The sequence below is a fragment of the Grus americana genome, chromosome 5 (genome assembly GCF_028858705.1).
Source record: "Grus americana isolate bGruAme1 chromosome 5, bGruAme1.mat, whole genome shotgun sequence".
Classification (NCBI taxonomy): Eukaryota; Metazoa; Chordata; class Aves; order Gruiformes; family Gruidae; genus Grus; species Grus americana.
The window spans coordinates 30,992,850-31,013,653 of record NC_072856.1 but is presented as its reverse complement, the minus strand read 5'-3'; the positions used below and the strand labels follow the sequence as shown (position 1 = coordinate 31,013,653).

The following is a 20,804-nucleotide window of genomic DNA, read 5'->3' as shown; positions in this document are numbered from 1 at the left end:
ATCATAGCATATGCTGGACTTTTCCCATGAGGGAATGCTCCTACTGCCAGCAGCAGCATGGGATTGTCTTCCTGCTAGCAATGATTTCCCTTCTGGTCTAGGAGAGCTGAGGATCACCGGTCTTCTGCCGAGCATCATGGTACCTGAGGGAGGAACTGCTCAGCTTCATTGTACAGTGACTGGCAACAATGTGAATATAAGGTGGTCAAGGTGAGCAAAAGTGAGACAGAGCTTCCCTTCTCTTCTTGAACCTCATCACTTACTCTTCAAATAATAATGCAGGACGCCTACCAGGTAAGAGAGACGCAGTTCTCAGCCCCAGCTAGCATCACCTACCCTTTCCTAATCAACTTGCCTGTTCCCCTAAAAATCCTGGGCAAGATCCCTGTGCGGTGTAGGGGTCACCAAGTTCATGTTCCAGCCAAATGAGGAGGAAAGCAGACTTTAAGTTAAGATTTCATGGAGTTCAGAAGGGCTCCATGCTGGAAAGCTAGTGACATTACGACAGCAAAAACTAAAATGAGTAACTGGAGGAAAACCTTTAGTTGGTCTTTATAAAACTCTCTGCCTAACCCTAACAAACATTTTAGTCCCTACAATAACAGCAACTCTTCTCCCAGCCTCTGGGTGCGACAGTTCTGTCCCTCTACTGTCAAGTGGGAGCAAAGGAGGATTTAAAGTGTTTCAACAAAGGTGAAGGAAAAGCTGTGTCCTCTTTTCTTGATGGCTTACAGTGAAACTCTGAATTTTTGCAAGTGTTTGGTGGGTATTATTTTTTTCTCTATTTGAAAAAAATCAGTTCTGGTTTGGAGCCTTCTTGCAAAGGATCCAGAGAGATGGATTGGTAATTGTTGAAATCCCTCTGCTCCAAGGGGTAGGACTGAAGTGGGCCATCTCACAAAGAGAGCTTTTCTTCCATACCTAAGTTTGGTATTCAAGTTAACAAAATGGTGTAAGTTTCAGAGTCAGAATGAAACCGTTTTTAGTGAAACAAATTTCATTTCCTTGGTAACTGGGAGTTCATAATTCAGGCAGTTTTCCTGCTGGGGACAGAGTATTCCAGGAGGAACAGAACAGACACAATCTTGCTGGTATTTTAAACGTGTGGGGTTTTTTTAAACAAACTTTTAAGGGAGAGGAAAGAGGGCGCATTGCTCACTACCACCCCATATGTTCCTCAAGCAATATGCACTGCTATCAATGCCAGCCAAACAAGCGCTGCCAGACCACAACCTGGAGAGAGGGAAAGGCACCCTGGATTTTCTCTTAGTTCCTCAAACCTCAAAAATGTCTAATAGCGGAAAGGGCAACGTCTTTATACAGAGCACACAGCGAGCTACCTCCCACGCAGACAGTGGGCTAACGGATGCAGACTCACTCAGGCTCATATTACTACCCGATTGTAGAGCCAGGTTGTAGTGAAATAAGTTTTCTTCTTCCTTCCTGCTGAATTTGTAAAAATTCACCCCTTTCAGAGAGCGTCAGTTCCCAAAGAGCGCAGAGAGCTCCTTAGCCCCCACGGGTGGGAATAGTGGTACAAAATGGTTTTCGCCACAGGAACGGAGTCCCCATGCGGGCAGATGGCCACCACATCCACCTGTCCCAGGATGGCAGCCTGATCATAAGCAACGTTCAGGGGGCTGACGAGGGATCCTACACGTGCAGTGCCTACAGCAGCAGCAACTCCGTCAGTGCCAGCACGGAGGTGAAAGTGCTGAGGAGCAGGCCTAGCCGTGAGTACAACCTGTCCTCCCCGCTTCGCCCAGCACAGCGTCTGCCTCTTGGCTGCTATTTTATAAGTGTGCCCATTGCGTGTGCCCATCCACCGCCGACCTCTGGCTTTGGGGAGCCCCCGGGTTGTGCTACCTGAGGAGCCCTGCTTTCCCCAGGCAGAAAAGCGGGAAGGTGGAAACACCCCACACACACACACCAGGGTGCTGTGAGCCTAATTCACTTCCTGAGGCCAAAATGCCACAGTTGGTCGACCAAATAGTTGGCTGCAAGATTCATATTTGGACTCTGGACACCATCCAGCTGGCTTTACAAAGGGTTTAGAGTGGTGTCTCCTCAGGAGATCAGCCCCAGAAACTGCTTTCTCCTCCTGTGTCTCACCAGAGGTGTCAGTTTCTCTCTCATCCTTGATGTTGGACTAAATTTAAAACAATCCCCTTCCTTAGAACTGGCAGGGTAGAGAAAGCAGGAACATGCTGTGTGTTTGGGGAGGGAAACGAAACCTGGGGATAAGCCCTGGCAGCATATATTTACAGCTGCTTCACCTTTTGCTTGGCTGCAGCTACTGTGAATCACGTTGTGGACCTGAGCAGAGAGTGTGTGGACCAGCCGCACCTGGCCAACTGCGACCTGATCCTGCAGGCCCAGCTCTGCAGTAACGAATACTACTCCAGCTTCTGCTGCGCCAGCTGCTCTCGCTACCAACCGCAGGCCAGCCCTCCCCGTCACCGCGGCTGACAGACACCTCCACGGCCGCATGAAAGTACAGGTGACTGATTACAAGACTGGAAGTCTATACTCTGTCCACTTACTGCGTGAAACCGTTCTGGGAGCTCTGCCCTGCTGGGAAGCTCAAGAGGGTGAATTGAATAGAGCGTACTGGGTGTAACTGTTCGAAGGTGGGAGACCCAGCACCCTCAAGTTTATCACAAACTTCTTTTTCCTCCCCCTGTATGCCTTGCTGTAGCTAATCCATATCTTCACTTAAGGGCAGTTGATGTCATCTGCAGAACAAGACAACACTGGGAACGTAGGGATGCTGTGACTTTAAAAAGAAGGAGATAACCAGCATGAAACAGGGAGAGACCAATTCTTCAGACAAGCATGAGAGAGAAATGCTTTAAAAAAAAAAAAAAAATCATCTCTGAAGTGTTTGAAGAAGGGCCTGGACTGTCTCGACCAAAGCACTAATGAGTGATGAACATTTGTAATCCTGGGGAGCACTTTCCATCTAAATGCAAAGGACTCTGGCCATGAGAAACAGCTTGATGCATATAAAATTAGGGTTCAGGGCCTATGAGATTACTAGCTGTAGGGCTGCAGCTGTAATGTCACATTACTGTGGCTGCTTTATTCCAGTTGACCTTAGACAAATTTCTCGCTGGGACAGTTTGATTTCTACTTGACTGTAATCGGCTTTGGAGTGAAATGCAGAAGCAGTGCATCACAGAAAGCTTAAGATAAAATAGAAGACTACTTCTAGTCCTTTCTGAATGTTAGGGGTAATTTAGATGATGACTATACCAACACTTATTTGTTCTGAGATGCTGCAGTTTAAATATCACTCACTCTAGGACGGCTCAGCAGATAATTGTTTTTTGGTGGGGTTTTTTTTTTTTTTTCTGAGCCAGAACGATGCTGTTGACTTTATTGCAAAGCTGGGCTCAGTGGTAGCATTGTGCTGGGTTTCAGCTTGGGGAGGCAAATAATATACACACAGAAAATGTAGGGGCATTTGACTTGTCAGAATAAATCTCCCAATGATCTGCTCTGGTCTCCAGTAACTCCAGGAAAGCCTGGCTCTGCATGTGGCCTGGGCTGATTCCTGCTGCTATGGGCTAACAAGTGAGGAAGGATTTCCAGCTGCAGAGCAGCCAGAGCTGAAAAGCAGCCTTCAGTTCACAACTAACGCTGGGAGGCAGGCAGCATGCCTATGGGGGCTGAAGGAGAAATTTTCAGGCATTTAGGGAGAGAGTGTGGAAAGGCAAGATTATACAATTATTTCTTAAACCAGGGAAGGCCCTGGGCTTTCTTCAATATCTCAAAATGGAATTATAACTTCTGAGCAAAAGCTTTTTTTTTTCTTCCCTTTTTTCTTTTTTTTTTCTTTTTTTTTTTCTTTTTTTAAAAAAAACAGCCTCCAGGGTAGTGTTGTGCCCTAGCATCAGCCCTAGTGGTCCCCCTCTTCCTCATTCCAAACTCCCTGCTGTAACTTGGGTGGGTTAATCATATGAATTAGCACCATCACCCATTTATTATTTGCAGAGCTGTAGCTATAAACTAGTAGCCTGATGTGTGGTGTTGATGGCGATGTTTTGGTAGGGGTGTGGAGGATTGGTTTGGGTGTTTTGGGGTTTTTTTTTTTTTTTTTTGGTGTGGTTTGTTTTTTTTTCCTTCCCCCCCTCCTTTGCCTACTTCTGTTACTTCAATTTAAGACTTCTAAGGAGAGCAGCTAATCCAGGACTGTGCTCATACCATGCGCCTTCCATCCAGACTCAGTACTCAGGGCAGCAGTAATACATAGGTGTAAATCCCCAGGCTTGACAGCCTAAAGCTGGTTTGGCGTCTAAATCCAGTAAATCAGTTCAGCTGTACCTAAAAATAAGAATTACTGACCCAATGATTGCACTCTTCTCAGTGCAGGTATAGCTTCCAGATTGGATACACTGCTTTAAGATGTGAACAAACTGAAAAGTCTGGAAGCAATCCAGTAAAGGAGTGAGAGGTGACAGTCACTAGCTATTTGGGGGGGGGGGGGGGGGGTGTGTGTGTGTCTTTCTGTGTTCTGATGAATTATGCTTGCTAGAAAGGACAAAAATATGTATTTTTGCAGTTAAGATGCTTTGATTAGGGAAAAAACTTCCTCTGCTGTAACTCACAGTAGGTGTTACAATGTAAGGTTTGAAGTTACCCTCATTGGATAGTCAAGAGTAGTGAGATGTTCCTGAGAACTTCTAATTGTGTTTGTACATAATTTTGCATTTACCATCTCAGACCAGCAATTTTTTTTTTTTTTTGGGGGGGGTGACGTGTATGTATAGGATATTTTTAGTATTTTTATTCTATAGGATGACTTTGCCTTTTGAGACCAGGGACTAATCACAGCCTACATTCCAGTCTTAGTGAAGCCCTCTCAGTTCACTGTGGCAGGGTAGTCAAGATCTGTGGCCCTGCTCAGGAGTATGGTTAGAAGTTGATTGTGGTTGTATCGGACCCTTTTGTCCCAGAATAAGCAGTCAGTTCTGTAATACCCCTTTCTACTACATCAGAGGCTGTCTTTTTAGAATATTTAAATATTCTGTGTAGTCAGCGTTCATTTAAGCTGTACAGTTATTCAAGATGTGGCCTGGGAGTGTTTTTGCAAGAGTCATGAGGGCTCTAACAGCCACCAGTATTCTGATGGGCAGGACTTGAACACTGAAGGTGCTTGGGTCCACTGAGTGTTTATTCTGACCTTTCAGCTGCATAACCATGGCAGTAAGGACAGTATTTGAGTGTCTTTTTATATTTCTTCTATTTGGCAAGCTGAGCTTTCCCCTCTCTTACGGTCCCACTTAACTGCCTCACTGAATTTTTTTTTTTTTTTTTTTTTTGAGACTCAAGGATGTTCATTTTCTTCCCTAAACAATGGATTGGAGGAAGGTCCTATCTCCTTTGCTGTTATCTCCAGGGCAGGGGAAGGGTGAGGCTACTCTGAGCTATTTTCAGCTGATCTTTGGGCACTGCTGTGAAAGATATGGAACTAATAGGAAAGAACGCATTTATTATAGCTTATTCTATTATAAATGTGTACAAATATTTGCTTGCTTTTTGAAAGCTGGAAAAAAGCATTGGTACCAACTCATATACCATAGGGAATGTTGATCATTATTGTTCATATCATACTGAAAACAGGTAAGACTCTGTAAAGGAAAAAAAGGCCCATTTTTCTAGACCGTATCACCATGAGACTCGCTGTACTTGCATTGAAATGGAAACTGCTAGAAACTAGGGCCAGACAAAAGGAGTGTTTCTTCCCCTTCAGGTTACAAAGTCTGACTTTTCCTTATGTCAAAAACTATGTGGAGCACATAAGAATGCAGTAAGAAACAGTCACACTAACAGCGTAGGTGTCAGCTTACTGGGAGAACAGAAAAGGAGTGAAAATACAGTCTTCTCATGTGGTTCTTAAGATATTCATTCCTTTTAGTAGCAGGGGAAAGAAAATCAAAGTGAGTTTTCCTTTTTGAATGTTAGTGTCTTCATATTTGTCTGTATGTAAATATTCAATGTTAGAAAATACAGTAAATGCAAACCCAGACTCTGACGTTTTCAGTAAAGCCCTCTATTTCTGAGCTTTAAATAATTACAGGTCACAAGGATATTTGCAAGTTCAGTCTTAAAGTTCAAGGTGACCTGAGAGGTGTTAAGATGCCATTACTAAGCTTCTAGGCTGGCAAGCAGGGCTCGTCTACATTCACCTCATAACACAGAAGATACCTAGAAGGGCAAACGCTGAAAACTAAATGGGGGGGAATAAAGCTTTCACAGACAGCACTTCTACCACCAACATTTATTTCTGTTAAAGCAGATTATAAATCATCAGTACAAATATATATAACTTACATTTGCTTGTAAGGCCAAAGTTTAAAAGTAAAGTTAAAATGAGATGGTTTTCACAAGTCACCAGAGGCAGAACCTGGACCAGCTGCAGCCTTAACCACAAGGTTTCACAAATCAGTGGGAAAAAAATAAAACCAAAGTTAAAAACCTCTAAGATCTATTGACAGACAAACATAAAATGGTGTCCCAGGCAGCCCCAGGATGTAGATATGATTACAGTAAGTAGTCACAGTAGTGTTAGAACCAATAGATTAAGACAAAGAAACTGCAGCAATACATGAAAGGAAAAAAACTCATACTATATTATATATGTAGCTTGATTCCGATAAAAAACAGTACATTTTCCTCACGGTTTTCAAACCATGACAATACTGTTCTTTAATTTTCTTTATTTAAAACTACGATATAATGACTTATTGGTTGTGATTGTTGTTGCAATATGCTACTTACAATGAACAGATACAAGAACAAGCTAGAGCCCCTTTTTCTGCCCCCCAATATTACTTACAATAAGAATCAGAGATAAATCAATCTTATGTACAATTTCTTACATCCAACCCCCTTTTTTTAACCTTTGGCAAGATTACTTACAACTCATACAGCTTTTAATATCCAACTATTTAAAATATTCTAAATGCATAAAAATAAAGATTTTGGCTTTACTTTATTCTTTACATATAATATTCACTTTGTTACTCAAAATGGAAGCTCAACTTTCTCCACAAACCTAGCTTTTGCTAAGCAGGTGACAATCTCCCAACCACATCCACCCCCCACCCCACCCCATTTTTTCCCTGAGGGGGAACATCCAGGACTGGCAGGGCATCAGAAGGACACAAGTACAAAATCTGCCTTCCTTTCTGTGAGATAAGTGATGTTTCTGCAGAACACGCTTCAGGACTGGGTGCTTTTCTTTGCTCTGTTTGACTTCCAGCTTTCCAACTGAGGAGGGATGCAGACTGGGGTGGCTCCAGGGTTCCTTCTAAGAACTGCACATTAAATTCTCTGTATGTTTATATTGTCCCCATAATTGCTCCCTCTTTCTAACTCATCTTCCTTTGAAGGGACCTTTGGGATTATCAAAGCAAACTGATCAGAAACAGTCCCCTCTGCTCCCTTTATCCCTCTATTCTAACGTACAATTTATCCGCCCCCCTCCCCCCAGACTGCTTAAAGTTCAATCTCAAATGTCTTCTGTAAATCACTGGAGAAGGGGTTAGTCGGAGAGGGATTAGTGCGCTGCTTTGCCTTGCTCTCTAGTGCTGCCCACTGTGCTTCAAATGGGTCTACCTGGGGAGTGGCTGCGGGAGGCTGTGAATGCTTGTCCTCTGCAGCCCATTTGCCGCCCTCAACTCCGTTGAAAGCTGCAGAGCCGTTGTGCTGCACGGGTGGATTGAAGAAAGGGCTGGTCGTAGCGCTGTTGCTTTCATACTGAGAGAATGTCTGCTGTTTGACAAGACTGGGTGACTGATGCGGATGGGCTGCTGGAGTGTGACTTGCAGTGCCAAAGACGTTGGCTACCATCTGGGAAGGTGTGATTCCAACCACAGGTACGCTTGGGGCCGCGTAGGTCATCCCATTTGCTACAGCATAGGGCTGAGCTGGAATAAATGCTGGCTGCATGGGCGGTACCACACCCACCGGCACAGGCTGGGGCGCAATGAAGGTGTTGACTGGGAAGGCTGGTGCTGACTGGGAAGCTGCTGGAGGAGGCTGCAGTAGTGGCTGTGGGGCAGGTGCTGGGGCTGGTGCTGGGGCTGGCTGCTGTTGGGCTCTGACAGTCTTTGAGACCTCTTCCAACCAGCGGTCTGCCTCTGAGGGAGTACGTCTGTGATTTCCTTGGAAAAGGCTTGGTGAGGCCGCACCTGAGGAGGTGCTGCTCCATTCAGTGCCTGGGAAGGAAAGCATGGGGAAGTTGTTAACATTTCCACTCCTTGCCCTTTTATCAGTTAGAAAGGCTGGAGGATGTACACAAGGACAGACAGGCCTCCTCCCTCCACAGCTGAAAGACTGCTACCAACACTGGAAGTGTCTTTGTGCACCCACTGTCCTGGTCTGTTATAGAAAGACATCGGTCAAGGAGTAGAGTTTCTTCACTAAAATGCAGATTTATTTCTTTATCTTCATAGCAGACATCTGAGACTTTAAGGCATGCAGGAGAGCTGCCACCTGTGCTCATAACGTAGTGGCAGTGATCTAATCCATAGCCACCAATTCCTCTAACTGAGGAGTATTAGTGTCTGAATGTACAGCTCAGGGACTGTTAGAGCACAGAGCTATGAGAAACTCTTTTTAAGACCCATTTGCTCTGTCTCCTAAATAAAGGCTTTGCCCTCTAAAGGACAGTAATGTAATGGTACTGTGGGTTCAAGACAACGTTAATTTTTCTGTCCCATACACATTAAGTGTGACCACTCACTCCAATATACATGAACATTTAAGGCAATACATCTAATCAAACTTACTATATGATATGTAAACTGTACTTACTATGACTCCTTTGTATTCTTCCTCCATCTCCACTTGCTCTTCCCTTACTCTTTTCCTATATAACTCAGGCTGTTAACCCCTTAAACTCTTTTGCAGTGTTCAACACTCAGCATTCTAGACTTTTCCTCTATAAAATCAGCTCTGATTTTAACTCATTTTTCTTCAACGATTAAAAAAATATAAGTGACCATCATTTCCATTCCTCCCACAGTTTCAAAACTACCTCCCACCAGCCAAATTCTGGTTTTCCTTCTCCCTGCAGTTTCAAATTCTCTTTCCTTCCCATAGGGCCTTGCCAGGTTTCCGATGTGATAAGAAAAGAAAAGCAACTAGGAACGCTAGAGACGGCTCTGCAATTTGTTTGCTATTTGGTGTTTTGGAGAAGTGGAATGCTCAGCAGTCTTCATTCAGCCTGATCTAGTTAAACGCCATCTAAAGATCAGTTTGCTGTTGTTTTCACAGTGGGAACTGTTGGAGGCAGAGCTTAGGGGCTCTCTGTTATGGGGCAAGACTTACTGAAAACGGGTCTGGTACTCTTATGAGGCCAAGCAGAACCCACTCTCTCACTACCCAAGTTTCTCTTTTCGAGTTGAGCTTACACCAGGAAATGATATTAGTTTGACTGTAGCCTTCTAGCATGGGTCCACATGGATAACAGCCATTTACGGTACCACCTTACATTGTATATAACTATAGACAAGGACTGGAGGGACAGACTAAACTTATTTAACAGAAGAAATGAACCTCTAAAGCCTTTACGCAACCAACTTAATCTCTCCTTACGTACGTTAGTGGTAAGAACGCACAAAAATTATTTTGGGCACACATACAGATTCTTTCCCCTTCATCCCCAAACGCATTATTTCATTACTTCCCTTTTAAGCACTGTTTTTTCTAAAATGCTGCCAAAATAAGAATCAGTCCAGCTTATAGACCCAGAACCAGTGAGTTCATCGCTTCCCTCCATCCACTTGTGCAAAAGGCTACTACTTCCGGCTTTTGTTAGTGTTCCTTCCACTTGCTGTTAAGTGGCATTGACAATTGTCTCGAGGGCTCAATTATGCTTTTGATCCAAGTTCTCATAGCAATGCACCGGATCTACTTCCAATCTTACCAGCGACCATGGCTGCAGCTCCAGTATTAGCAGCAGGAGCATGAGCCCAAGGATTGGTTTCACGAACTGGCATAGCTGTGGACACTACAGCAGCTTGGGATGGTTTAGCAGCAAGCACACAGAAGGCAGAGGCAGTGCCATTAACTAAAATGGGAGCAGACAACATCAGTGCAATTAATTCATGCAAGGCATGCACACAACTGGAATATTAGTGGGCCATGTCATACCTATCAACATACAACAATTTTAGACACTTCCACATGACAGCAGTTTGCGTAAGTTAGCCAAATCGGACTGACAGTTGATAAAACTAGTAAATTCCGTTTCACCAAGCCAACGCTTGTTAACAGAACGGTGGATTTTTATGTATTGGGTGACATCTTGAGTTCTGATGACCAACTGAAGTTAAATTTGTTGTTATTATAGAGAAGAGATATGGCTCACCGGAAGTTACTGTATGATTAAGCTTAGGTTCAAAAGAAGAACAGATTTTAGATGCAAAGTAACAATAACTACATTGAACAAGGAGAGGTTCTTTTTTCACACAACTTGTATAAAAGCATATCAGTGAAATGAAGCTCAGAGGCTGCTATGAGTTCTCTAGTTGGCATCTCTCCACAACTTATCTAAGAGTTTGTGTGAAAAACAGTAATCATGTGGTGGCACAAAATCTCTTGCCTTGTGGGATTTGGTTCCTGTGACACACAGTTGTCAAGGTTTTTGCAGTTCAGGAGACAGAATGTTAAAATAGCCATTATCTCAAAGCCAGTCCCGTTTACAGGTAACTATCGTGTGGTAGGTGTATGAACTTTTTGTTAAAAACAAAAACACAGAAAAACTAAACAGACAAGATTAATAAAGCAGGATGTATTCCCCCAAAATAATGACAACAGGACTTGCACAAGAAATTAAGACCATGTGTTACTAGAAAGCAACATTATGTGCATTCAAGCCTCATCCAGCATGACCGTGGCACGCAAAGAAATCACAAACCTTGAAAGGCAGGAGACTGTGGTGCGACTACTGTCACTGGTTTTGTCATGGGGGCCGAAGAGAAAGGATCTTCAGATGGTGTGCTGAAAGCACTGGTGATCTGAGAGCACAGGGCACTAATGCTGTCCGTTTCCCCTTCTACCTCAGGGACTAAAATGTAAAGAAAATTCATTAAATTGGAAGTTTAAAGGATAGAGAAACAATTCACAAATACCAATGTGAAACTGAAATATAATTAGTTCCCTTATGTCCTAGATATTCCTGCTACTGATTTGCATGACAGCTTTTTTTACATCAGTGTTGAAGACCTGACTGAAATAGAACGCCACATTAGCGTATTCTGTGACTAAGACAAGAGGGTAAGGGGATGAGAGGTCCAGATTTAAAGTCAGTTATTACTGCTTCTCTGTGTCAATGCAAGAGGATGTTCGTTTCAGAAAATAAAAGAGGTTTCTATAGCTTTAGTAGAGATCTAAATCTTTCAGTATTAAAGCGCTAAACATATCAAGGATTTGGCACTCTGTGAAATGAAAATACTTATGATAGATTTAAGCGTTCCAACAACGTCCTTCCACAGTAACTAGATGAAGTTTAAATGTGCTGACAGCAATGTACAGTGGCAAGTGAAGTCTAGACTTAGAATGTTGATTGTTCCACTTCAGCAGTAGCTGAAATCCCTAGCTCCTGTGGTAGAATTATGAAAAGCAAAAGCTGAATGCTCAAATAAAATGGACACTCAGTTTTAAACCAAGTATTAGCATAATGTGGATAAAGTAACATCCGGAGCAAAACTGCCAACTTACCAGATGTTCTCATTAATTGCACTGCTTTTCAAAAGTACCGATCATCAGTCCTTCATTGCACAGAACTGACGTGAGCAGGCATAACTAAGCACAAATAGTATAAAAACCATAAGATGCCTGGACACAACATGCGCCGTATCTAAAATTCAGGGGGAGGCATGCCCAAAAATTGATGCTTTAAGGGATATTCCAATACAGCGCATGTAGTGTGACAGTAAGCAGCACTGGCAGCAGCATGCATGGGAACGTGCATGAGATGTTCTGAATCATGAAAAACGCAGATTGTGGTGTGCTCAGTGAGCATCACTAGTAAGCAGTGCATTATCACTGTAAAACTGATAAAACTCAGTGCTGGTCTTAAAGCACAGGCCACCAAATAAGGATTGTAAGAGAAGTCAGGCTAGGTATTTTTGTTGGTTTTGCCTTTGCCACAGTAATTTTTACTTTAAAGCTTAGAACCCTAAAACTAGCTCTCTTGCCAGGTAAGAGTACAGCTGGCCTGCAGGATGACCTAGGTAAGGGGGCTCTAGGACACTTAGCACCCCAGGCGTTTATGTTGGGATGACTCTAGAAAACCCCACTACCATCATGTGAAAATTGTACCGCACATTACTGATACAGCCAGCTGTACCACCTAAACAATAAAGTTTCTTCTAATGCAAGGTGAAAAGCCATTTAATTGCTCTCAAAAAGAAGAATTCAGACAGGCAGAAGGACAGACTGCAGAAAAGCATCACGTGATCCCATGACAAGTGCTTAAGGCCTTGAAGGGATTTGTCGCTCAAGATGCCGTGGCATTAAGTGGAGGAACTGGTTCAGTGACTCAGAGGGAAGAGCCAGCACCTACTAAATTCACCAACACCCATTCCTTGAGCGCTTCAAGCTGCTCTCCAATATTTCAGACAGTGATTAAAACTGTTTGCCTGCTGCATGTGAATACTGCATTTGAAATTCTTGCCTATTCCCAAAGCAGAAGTTTTCTGACGTGGTGATGTTCATTCACGAGAAATGATCCATATGAGGCAGGAAGAGGGATTAACTAGAAAATAAGGAGTTATCTGAAGCCACAGAGAAGGAAAGGAAGAGGAGACAATGTAAGGTAATGTTTCACTGGAACCATTTAGTTTTACCTGAGTTTTTCATGGGGAAATCAGTCTTCCTTTGCACTGTTGAAGGCAGCTCATTTATTCGCAAAGACAACTGGCGTTTAAAAGGAGACATCTTTTGGCTAAGGGCAGGGAAGCCCCTGAAAGACCCTTGCCTGGCAAGCTGTTCTATAGGGGCATGTCTCCGTGGAATAGCGTGGGGATTGCTCATTTCTTTATCCAGAGAGGCAGCAACTTCAGCAGTAGGAGAGGTTGGTGAGCCAGAAGAGGGGGCAGCATTGTTTGGTGCAGCACCTGGTGCTACTGTTTTCACTTCCGTTTCAACTGCTGGAGGAAATTGAGTGAGGTTAGAAGAGTAAAGCAAAGTAGTGTTCAACTGCCTGCCCCTACTTCCATTTGTTTTGAAAAGAGAAACGATAGGGGTTTGCATAATTAGTACTCTTCCAAACAAGTTTCTAATACCCTAGCAGAAAAATAATTTCTGTATACCTTCATTGCCTTCACCATGTCACTTTACATACATCCTGTCTCCAAAGCGAAGCTTACTAAGGCTAGTCACTTCATAGAAATGATGGCCATATATATGTATTCTTTCTAGCTGTTCCCGAGACCCCAGCTCTAGAAATACCTGCAATGCATTTATGACTAAGACTGAAAAGTGTATTGTGTGTTCAAGACCTTTACTTTGCCTCATACAGAACTATGGCCAAAGTATTACTACAAACTGTATTAAGTTACTTAGGGTGGCATAGCTCAGCAGCAACGAACAGAACCCAGCTCTAGGGCCTTCTTTTAAAAGCCACCCTCTTAACCCTGCAGAATCAGCAGCCAAACACCCTGCACAAGCTTCCGCAGGCCAAAGGTAGCAGCAGCACTTCACAGGTTTGGCTGTATTCAGTGCTCAGGCTGCAGCTCCCCAGCTCCTCCGGGAAATACGTTACAGAGAGATGGAAGCATGCTGCAAGGTAGATTCAGCCTCGGAGCTGGCAGGCCTTGCTAACACCAGCCACATTTGCAGTGCGTTCCTGTGTCACTTCCTTAACTGAATTTATCTGTAATGTTAGCACCTAGTCACTAGTTAGTTGCACTGGAAGCTCCTCCAACTTAAAGGCAGCTGCTTCATTTTGCAGGGTTCTGCAGAGCACCACAATGCTTCTATCAACCAGGCCTAATGGTAGAAATGAAGGATTAAGCCTAGTTTAAATCACGACACCTATGATTAGAATAGCAATGGGGATTTTTCCAACTCTAGGAAAACTCTCTCTCACTCATAAGTGAATTGGCTTTTGGGGCAATAAACACAGCTCATCAACACAGGAGGAGAAGGGGAAATCTCACTGTCCTGGTCTGAACTCTTATTTTACCTATATTGCCTTCCAAACATTTTAGGCAAAACAATGACTTTTTTTGTTGACACATCAACAGAATAACTAGAAGTCTGGTAAAGAGAGGAGTCACACTAGAGATTTCTGAGGAGCTCGAATGGTAGGAAGAACTAATTATGTTGTCTTGCAAGCTTCAGTACCCATGAGTTGCAGCTGCTCGTCCAAGTGCAACTTTTCTAATCAGTCTTTCTTGGAAAGGATTTCACACACCTTCATTGAGTCAAGAGTTTGACTCATGCCCTCAAGTAACAAAGGCCTTGTGTTTAAGCTTCATTTAGCACATTCTAAAACTAATGTATGGGAACAAGCAGATGGATGATGAAAACGAAGATTAAAGTTTTGCAATCAAGTGGCAGCATAAAACTTGCTGTGGAACCCTCTGAAACAAAAGTTTAACTCCACTGTAAAGAGGGCTACAGGCAGTATTATAAATACTTATTTTTACTTAGCTGTAGAACTCCATCACTTGGAATAGAATTTGGGTAAGAAGTTCTACTCTCACTTGAATTTGAGAACACTTTAAATGACATTTTAAATGGCTACGTCGTCAAAACTAACTCCTCTCAAATCAGTTACTAGTTTTGACTGTAATCAACAGTGCAACAGTTATGTGTTTTATGGGGAGGGGGTTGTTGTTTTGGTTTGTTTTTTCAAGAAAGCACACTGCCATTGATCTGTTTGTCCCTCATGCAATATAGCTCTACACATACACTTTGTAACCTGCCTTAAAAAATCAAAATAAACCCACATTATTTTCTAAGAAAAATGCACATAATTGTCTGTTCATTTACCATAAGCTTTAGACTACAAAAAGGATTACTTCATGTCGGGCGAACTTGTTATATTTTTATAACATTTTTCTAATAAGGTCTTTAGTATGGTACCTATGGTGTTCTCTGCCATAAAGCAGGCTGACAACACAAAGCAGGAACAGCTTTCACATATGAAGCCACTTGTACTTTTTCTAGAGGAGATGTGGGAAAATGCACTATGAGTGAATCCAGGAGCATTTTTCATCTTGTGAAGTGACGAGCGTCTGGGAATATGATTTGTACGTAATAAGGTTCAAGAGAGGGAATGTTGCAAGGACATTAAGCCTCAATCCTTGCCTAGGTTCCAATTCACCTCAGTGCTGTTTTTTCTTGCTATGGATGATCGTGTAAGTTGCACCCCATACCTTTAGTATCCGGCATCTGTCTCATAATTTCCTCTCTCTCCGCTTGTTCAGTAGCTGTAGTGACCCTGAATGACCCCTCTCTAGTGAACGTGGTTCTGCTGGCATCAAAGGTGGCAGTCACTCCACACTCCTTCTCTCGCTTCTGCTTTCGCTCCAGGCATGCTGCAAATGCACAGCCCACGGCATGACTCAACCTTTCCCCCTGTATAAGACAACATTGCATCATAGAGTAACTGGAACAGAAACATACATGTGCTTCGAGCATTGCAACGTGATAACCTGCCTTTACAAGAGGAATATAATTAAAGCATTAAAGAGAACTACTGTAATTGGCCGCTTTTTGTATGGCTCTAAAATTAAACCTGGTATATAAAGACTCCCAACTACTAATGCACGAGCGGTGTTCAAGAAGGTCACCCAGAAATTAAAGAGATTGTTGGATAATCCCTAGTTCAACTGCTACTAAGATGCTAGTGCAGTAACGTGCCTGCGCGGATTCCTTGCCTCTGGATACATTTGTGCACAAAGAAACCCTTGTGAAGCCACCTTAAGCAGGTCTAAGTCCTGCAGGACAGGTAAGTGCTATTCTCAGACAGAGAATGTTTACAGGGGACTCAGGGAGACACTATCATGGTGTGCAAGTGTGAAAATTAAAAGTACAATGCTGACCACTTACACCTCTTAGCAGCCCTGACCAAATGCACAAGTTAGTACCAAGAGTGCCTTCTGAAAAGCACTTCCATTATTAACCAGCGGGGACAGCGGGGACAAAAGGCTCCACTGTCCAATAACTGCAATAAGGAAAGACAATTCATGTCGGAACAAGTCCAGCAATCCAGCTGATACGGCGGCTACAGTTGAGTCAGAGGCGCTATTACCACCAGTAGCTCAACTCATCTATTGTAATCAGTAAGTGAATTGGCCTGTTATTCACAGAGGAAAACAGAAATGCTCCAGCTCTAACATGAGTTTAGGTGGGAACTTCTAGCTTCATTGTTTCTCTTTAAGGAAAAATGATAAATTGTCAAGTACAATTGCTCTGAACATGCTATGTGGAGTTCACACAATGAATTTGCATGAGGTTTCAAGAGCTTTCTATGATATAGGCAGGATTCAACAAAGAGCAGAAAGAGGAAAAGGCCAGATCAGGGAGTTAAACAACATACTTAAGTCTACACAGCAAGAGACTGATAGAGGTAACTTACTTTCAAACCTTGTACTGGAAAAATCTCCATCACTTAGAAGCAAACAAAATGCTAATTTAATTCAGTTTAGCTCCATCCCTTAACATTCTGATGGCTTTCCATTCAAGACAACATTCGCATACAAGAGGCTGCATTCATAACCAGTCTGTATTTACTCACTATGATTTTATCCTGGAAAAACTGTCATTGCTGTTTCAGTTTTTGGCTGTATACATTTTCAGATGAGAATATCTTCTGGCTATTTTTAGAAGAGTAGTTCCCTTCTGCTAGAGATATCTGAGGCTGACTGCATTCCGTTTATACACATGCTGGGCACTGTTTCTCTCCAAAAGATGACACCACAGAGAGATGGCAAATAATTCAGATATAAAGAATTAGAACTAAAACAATTTTCAAGGACTAAGTAATACTTTAGCTGAAGTCAAAACATATTGCAGTAGTCTAGGCAGTTAATTTTTCTGAGCATAACTTCCAGCTAGAAGCTGGAAGAGTTGGACACACACCATATTAAACTTACCGTGTCCTTTACAGCCATAAAGCAGTGGCATATCCAGCGTCTTGTCGTGCCATCTCGACAGATGTATGAGAATGCCCGGTCAAAGTTCCTGTCTGGTGCGCAGAAAGAAACCTTCTCTATTGTCTGATCAACTATAAGATCCTAGAGGGAAAAAGTGTCCCCCCCCAGTAAAAGAAATGTGAGAAAATATGGACAAACACTGGAAGAAGTAATTTTCAGTGCTAACCGCAAGATGGTGAGGTATACTAAAAAGAGGATAACCTGATGTGGTTATAATTATCAGTCAATGAATTCTCCATTCAGAATCTATTCCCAGTATGAAACAAAAAGGACAGATGACATTTTCCACCAGTCACCTTTGGCAGAAGTGTGCCAAGGCACCACTTAAGAATTTAGGGACCCAAACAATTTCTAAGATCTCTCCTCCAGACTACGGAGCTCACATTTTTTATTGTTTTATTTTATTTTTACTGCAGCTCTGGTAGTCTTGCAATCAAAAAATGTTTACGGCAGTTAAAACACAACAATGAAACTTATGGGAGAGGTCTGCAAGTGTGAAAAAGTCTAGCAGCTGCTACACGAAAAGCAAAACCTGATCTGCCAACTAGCTAGCAGGGATGCAAGGCAAAGCACCAGCAGCACTGGTAGTATCAAACACCCCTGATTTGTTCCCATAGACTGATGGGAGAAGTGTTTCTAAAAAGGAAATAGTATAGGTTAAGAACTCTGCTATCTTAATTAAAAATTATTCTTTCAATACTTTTTTCCAAATTCTTTCTTTTGGTTGGTGGTTAGCACTTGGCACCTGTGCTAATATATCCAACCACCAGGAGGCAACAGTATATTCTCTTTTTAAGTCCTATACTGTTAGTTTCCTCCAGGGTCTGCACAACTTATTAAAATTCAATTTTAAAAGATTAGATATATATATATGCAGTAACATTTCTAAAAATAATACATGGACTATTATTTTTAAATGAGGCAATCAGTACACTGAGTTCACCTACATCAGTATGTTTGTATTAGAAACTGAATTGTTAAGAGACAGCAACTTTAGTGCTGATGAACTACAGCACAGTTCACAGCAGCAGCCCTGGAGAAGCCTACCCACAGAGCAGGTATTTGACGGCAGCTGTACTGCAGAGGGATTTGAATTATCTCTACCTGCTTCTCAACACTGGCTTGCAGAAACCATCTTTTAGGTTGATAAAGTAAGGGTTAAATGACATGAATATAGAACTAATTTATTTCAGACTAATGAGAGTAAAAATTGTTTCAACAGCCACACCACGCTTATAAAGGCAAGCCTAAAGCTCTTATTTCTAATTGCCTATGTCTAGATAAAACCAAGAATTGTTTGCTATTACTTGCACACAGGCGCCCTGGTGGAACATACTGTACTGTTCCACAATAAATAAAATTGTAAAACAATCCAGACAGATGCCACAAATACATTAGTCTTCCACTTCAGACCAACAGCTTAGATATTAGAATTAGAAATTATCGAATTTGATACTCAGTTACTATTTAGCTTGAGTCTGAAGGCACAACCCTCTTATTTCATTTACTCTCTCTGTTGCATTTTTAGAAGCCAGCTCTTGTTCACTCAGATCCATTTTAGGATTTGGATACACTGAAAATTATATTGATTAACATGAGTTTGCTCACGTATTATTATGGCAGCCTTCTGCAGTGGTGCAGAACAAAGTCAAGGGACTCTCCAAGTTAAACATCAAGAGAACTCATTCTTACATCATTCTTCCAGTAAATGCAACAAAAAATAGTCCAGGCTTGTGCTACCTGCCACATTTTACGAAATGTGTCTTGAGAGTAGTGTGGAATTAACCGGGGAAAAAAATTTGCATGCATAAATATGTGTACAAAGCAAGAAATGATTAATTATACACTTCAGTCTTCCTTTCGTATACCAGTATTTGCATTAACATAAAGATTGGTGTCCACTTAAAGTCATAGCACATATGTTATTACAGAGAGATTTAAAACTTTTGTCGAGGGAAATCTAACCTTTGTTTTCTCATCTACAACTCTGAGTCCATCCGCCGAAACCCATAGGACTGCTTTAACGGCTTTCTTCCCAGACTTTCAAAAAAAGAAAAAAAAAAAAAAAAAGGAAAGAAAAAAAACAGTTTTATGCCAACAGCGTCAAGACTGCCACCCGCTTCCCCTTTCCAAGAACTGTAACATTAAGTGTAGCTGAAGTCCACGGTCAGTAGGGTGCCCAAAGCCAGATACTCAATCCAAGTTGTGAAACATTCAGAGAACCAAGCCAAAGCCAGTATTTCAGAAACAGCACGTCGTGGGGATGGGGAGAGGGCATAGGACAGGTGGTGGCAGAAAGAGGGTGTACATCCACTGACAGTAAAGAATTCAAGACTGACCAAGTGGGTGAAGAATTCCACTAAAGAGTCAGAAAACACTAATTCATAAGGAGTTACACCACAGGTAGCTGCTTTAGCACAAGTTTAAACATAGGAAAATTCTTACCTGGTATTTCCACCAGCCCTACCCTCTGCCCCAATAGTCGCATGGCAGAATCATGGCATCACCTTAAACCAGTGTTAAAAGCACCCAAAAATCATCAGTTATTGTGATATGAGCTTAATGCTAAGATCAATCATCCAAACACGTTTCACTAATTTATTAAGAGCTATATGTCGTGTCTTGGAAGAGAGGTAGAAAGACATGATTCCTTAACCATTTGGTGTGTATCTTGAAAAAGCCATGGTGTGTGGCAGGCTGACGCAGCGGAGGAGCGGTCTGGCTTTTATCCAAGATCTGACTGTGGGAACTTTCAGCTGCCGCAAGCTGAGGGCAAGTAAAAGTGGGAAACACAGGAAGGCTTCAGGAGCCATTTAAACTACGGATTCTTTCTAGATTGTTTACTTTTTAAGGGAAAGTTACAGAAAACAGTATAAACACTAATTCATCGAACAGAAAACAGGTACAAGATGTCAACGTAATTTTACTGGTTGTTACTGAGAACTACTACTAGAAAAATAATCTTTTTTTTTTTTTTTTAATGTGTTACTTTAATTCACAGGCCCTATACTTTAAGCCAGCTAATAAACTATTCTCCCTGTAACTTTTTCTGAAGCACTAGGTTTACATAGTTTGTGGCTGCTAACGGCACCCGCCACAGACCACTGCAGGGAGTGAAGAGAGCAACAACAGAAAGATGAGCGGGTATCAGCTAGCAGCTTCATGCAAGAATTGCAATATTTTTAAATTTTTTTTAATAGTGCATTGCAGATGTATATAATTTATATGGCAAGTAATGGAGCAAGGACTCATTCTGGCATAAGCTACACATGTTCCAAGTCTGCAAAACTGATTTTAACATTGTAAGGATGAAATATCTTGGAGTGAAAAGTCTCTGTTATATCACATTGGCTTCATTCTCAGAGAAAGCAGCAAGTGTGAAAAGAAAATGGGCCTGGCAGGACTTCTGTTTGGTTTTGGGGAGGAACTATCTGTCCCGATTTTGGAAGCAGCAATAACAGCGTTTTCAAAAAGCTTAGTGAGAACAGAGAATGGCACTGACTTGTACGGAAGACTGATTAAAAGAGAAAAGAGAGAAAATAAGCACAGCATGAAAGCAAGCTATGGAGAAGTGCTTGCAGAAGCAAGTTTCTAAATGTCCATCCAGACTGCTGGATACCT

The 20,804-nt window shown here is 42.2% G+C and overlaps 2 protein-coding genes across 17 annotated transcripts in view; one reads left to right on the top strand and one right to left on the bottom strand.

Annotated features, from left to right (window-relative positions):
- Positions 1-3,347, top strand: part of PAPLN (papilin, proteoglycan like sulfated glycoprotein) — a 50,761-nt gene extending 47,414 nt beyond the window's left edge. Inside the window, exons 27-29 of the mRNA XM_054825895.1 lie at positions 102-210; positions 1,558-1,733; positions 2,294-3,347. Of these exons, the coding sequence (XP_054681870.1) occupies positions 102-210; positions 1,558-1,733; positions 2,294-2,469 (461 nt within the window). The 3' untranslated portion in view covers positions 2,470-3,347. The remainder of the gene's footprint in view (positions 1-101; positions 211-1,557; positions 1,734-2,293) is intronic.
- Positions 3,348-6,268: 2,921 nt separating this feature from the next.
- The window catches only part of NUMB (NUMB endocytic adaptor protein), a 97,455-nt gene continuing 82,919 nt past the window's right edge, over positions 6,269-20,804 (bottom strand). For 9 of the 16 annotated variants that reach the window (XM_054825898.1, XM_054825896.1, XM_054825905.1 and 6 more), the window contains 7 exons: positions 19,149-19,223; positions 17,124-17,264; positions 15,402-15,603; positions 12,864-13,166; positions 10,931-11,080; positions 9,938-10,081; positions 6,269-8,225 (listed from right to left, as the gene is read on the bottom strand). In XM_054825898.1, coding sequence (XP_054681873.1) covers positions 7,504-8,225; positions 9,938-10,081; positions 10,931-11,080; positions 12,864-13,166; positions 15,402-15,603; positions 17,124-17,264; positions 19,149-19,223 — 1,737 coding nt within the window. In that variant the 3' untranslated portion in view covers positions 6,269-7,503. The remainder of the gene's footprint in view (positions 8,226-9,937; positions 10,082-10,930; positions 11,081-12,863; positions 13,167-15,401; positions 15,604-17,123; positions 17,265-19,148; positions 19,224-20,804) is intronic. The other 7 variants (XM_054825912.1, XM_054825909.1, XM_054825911.1 and 4 more) reach the window with 3 other exon arrangements.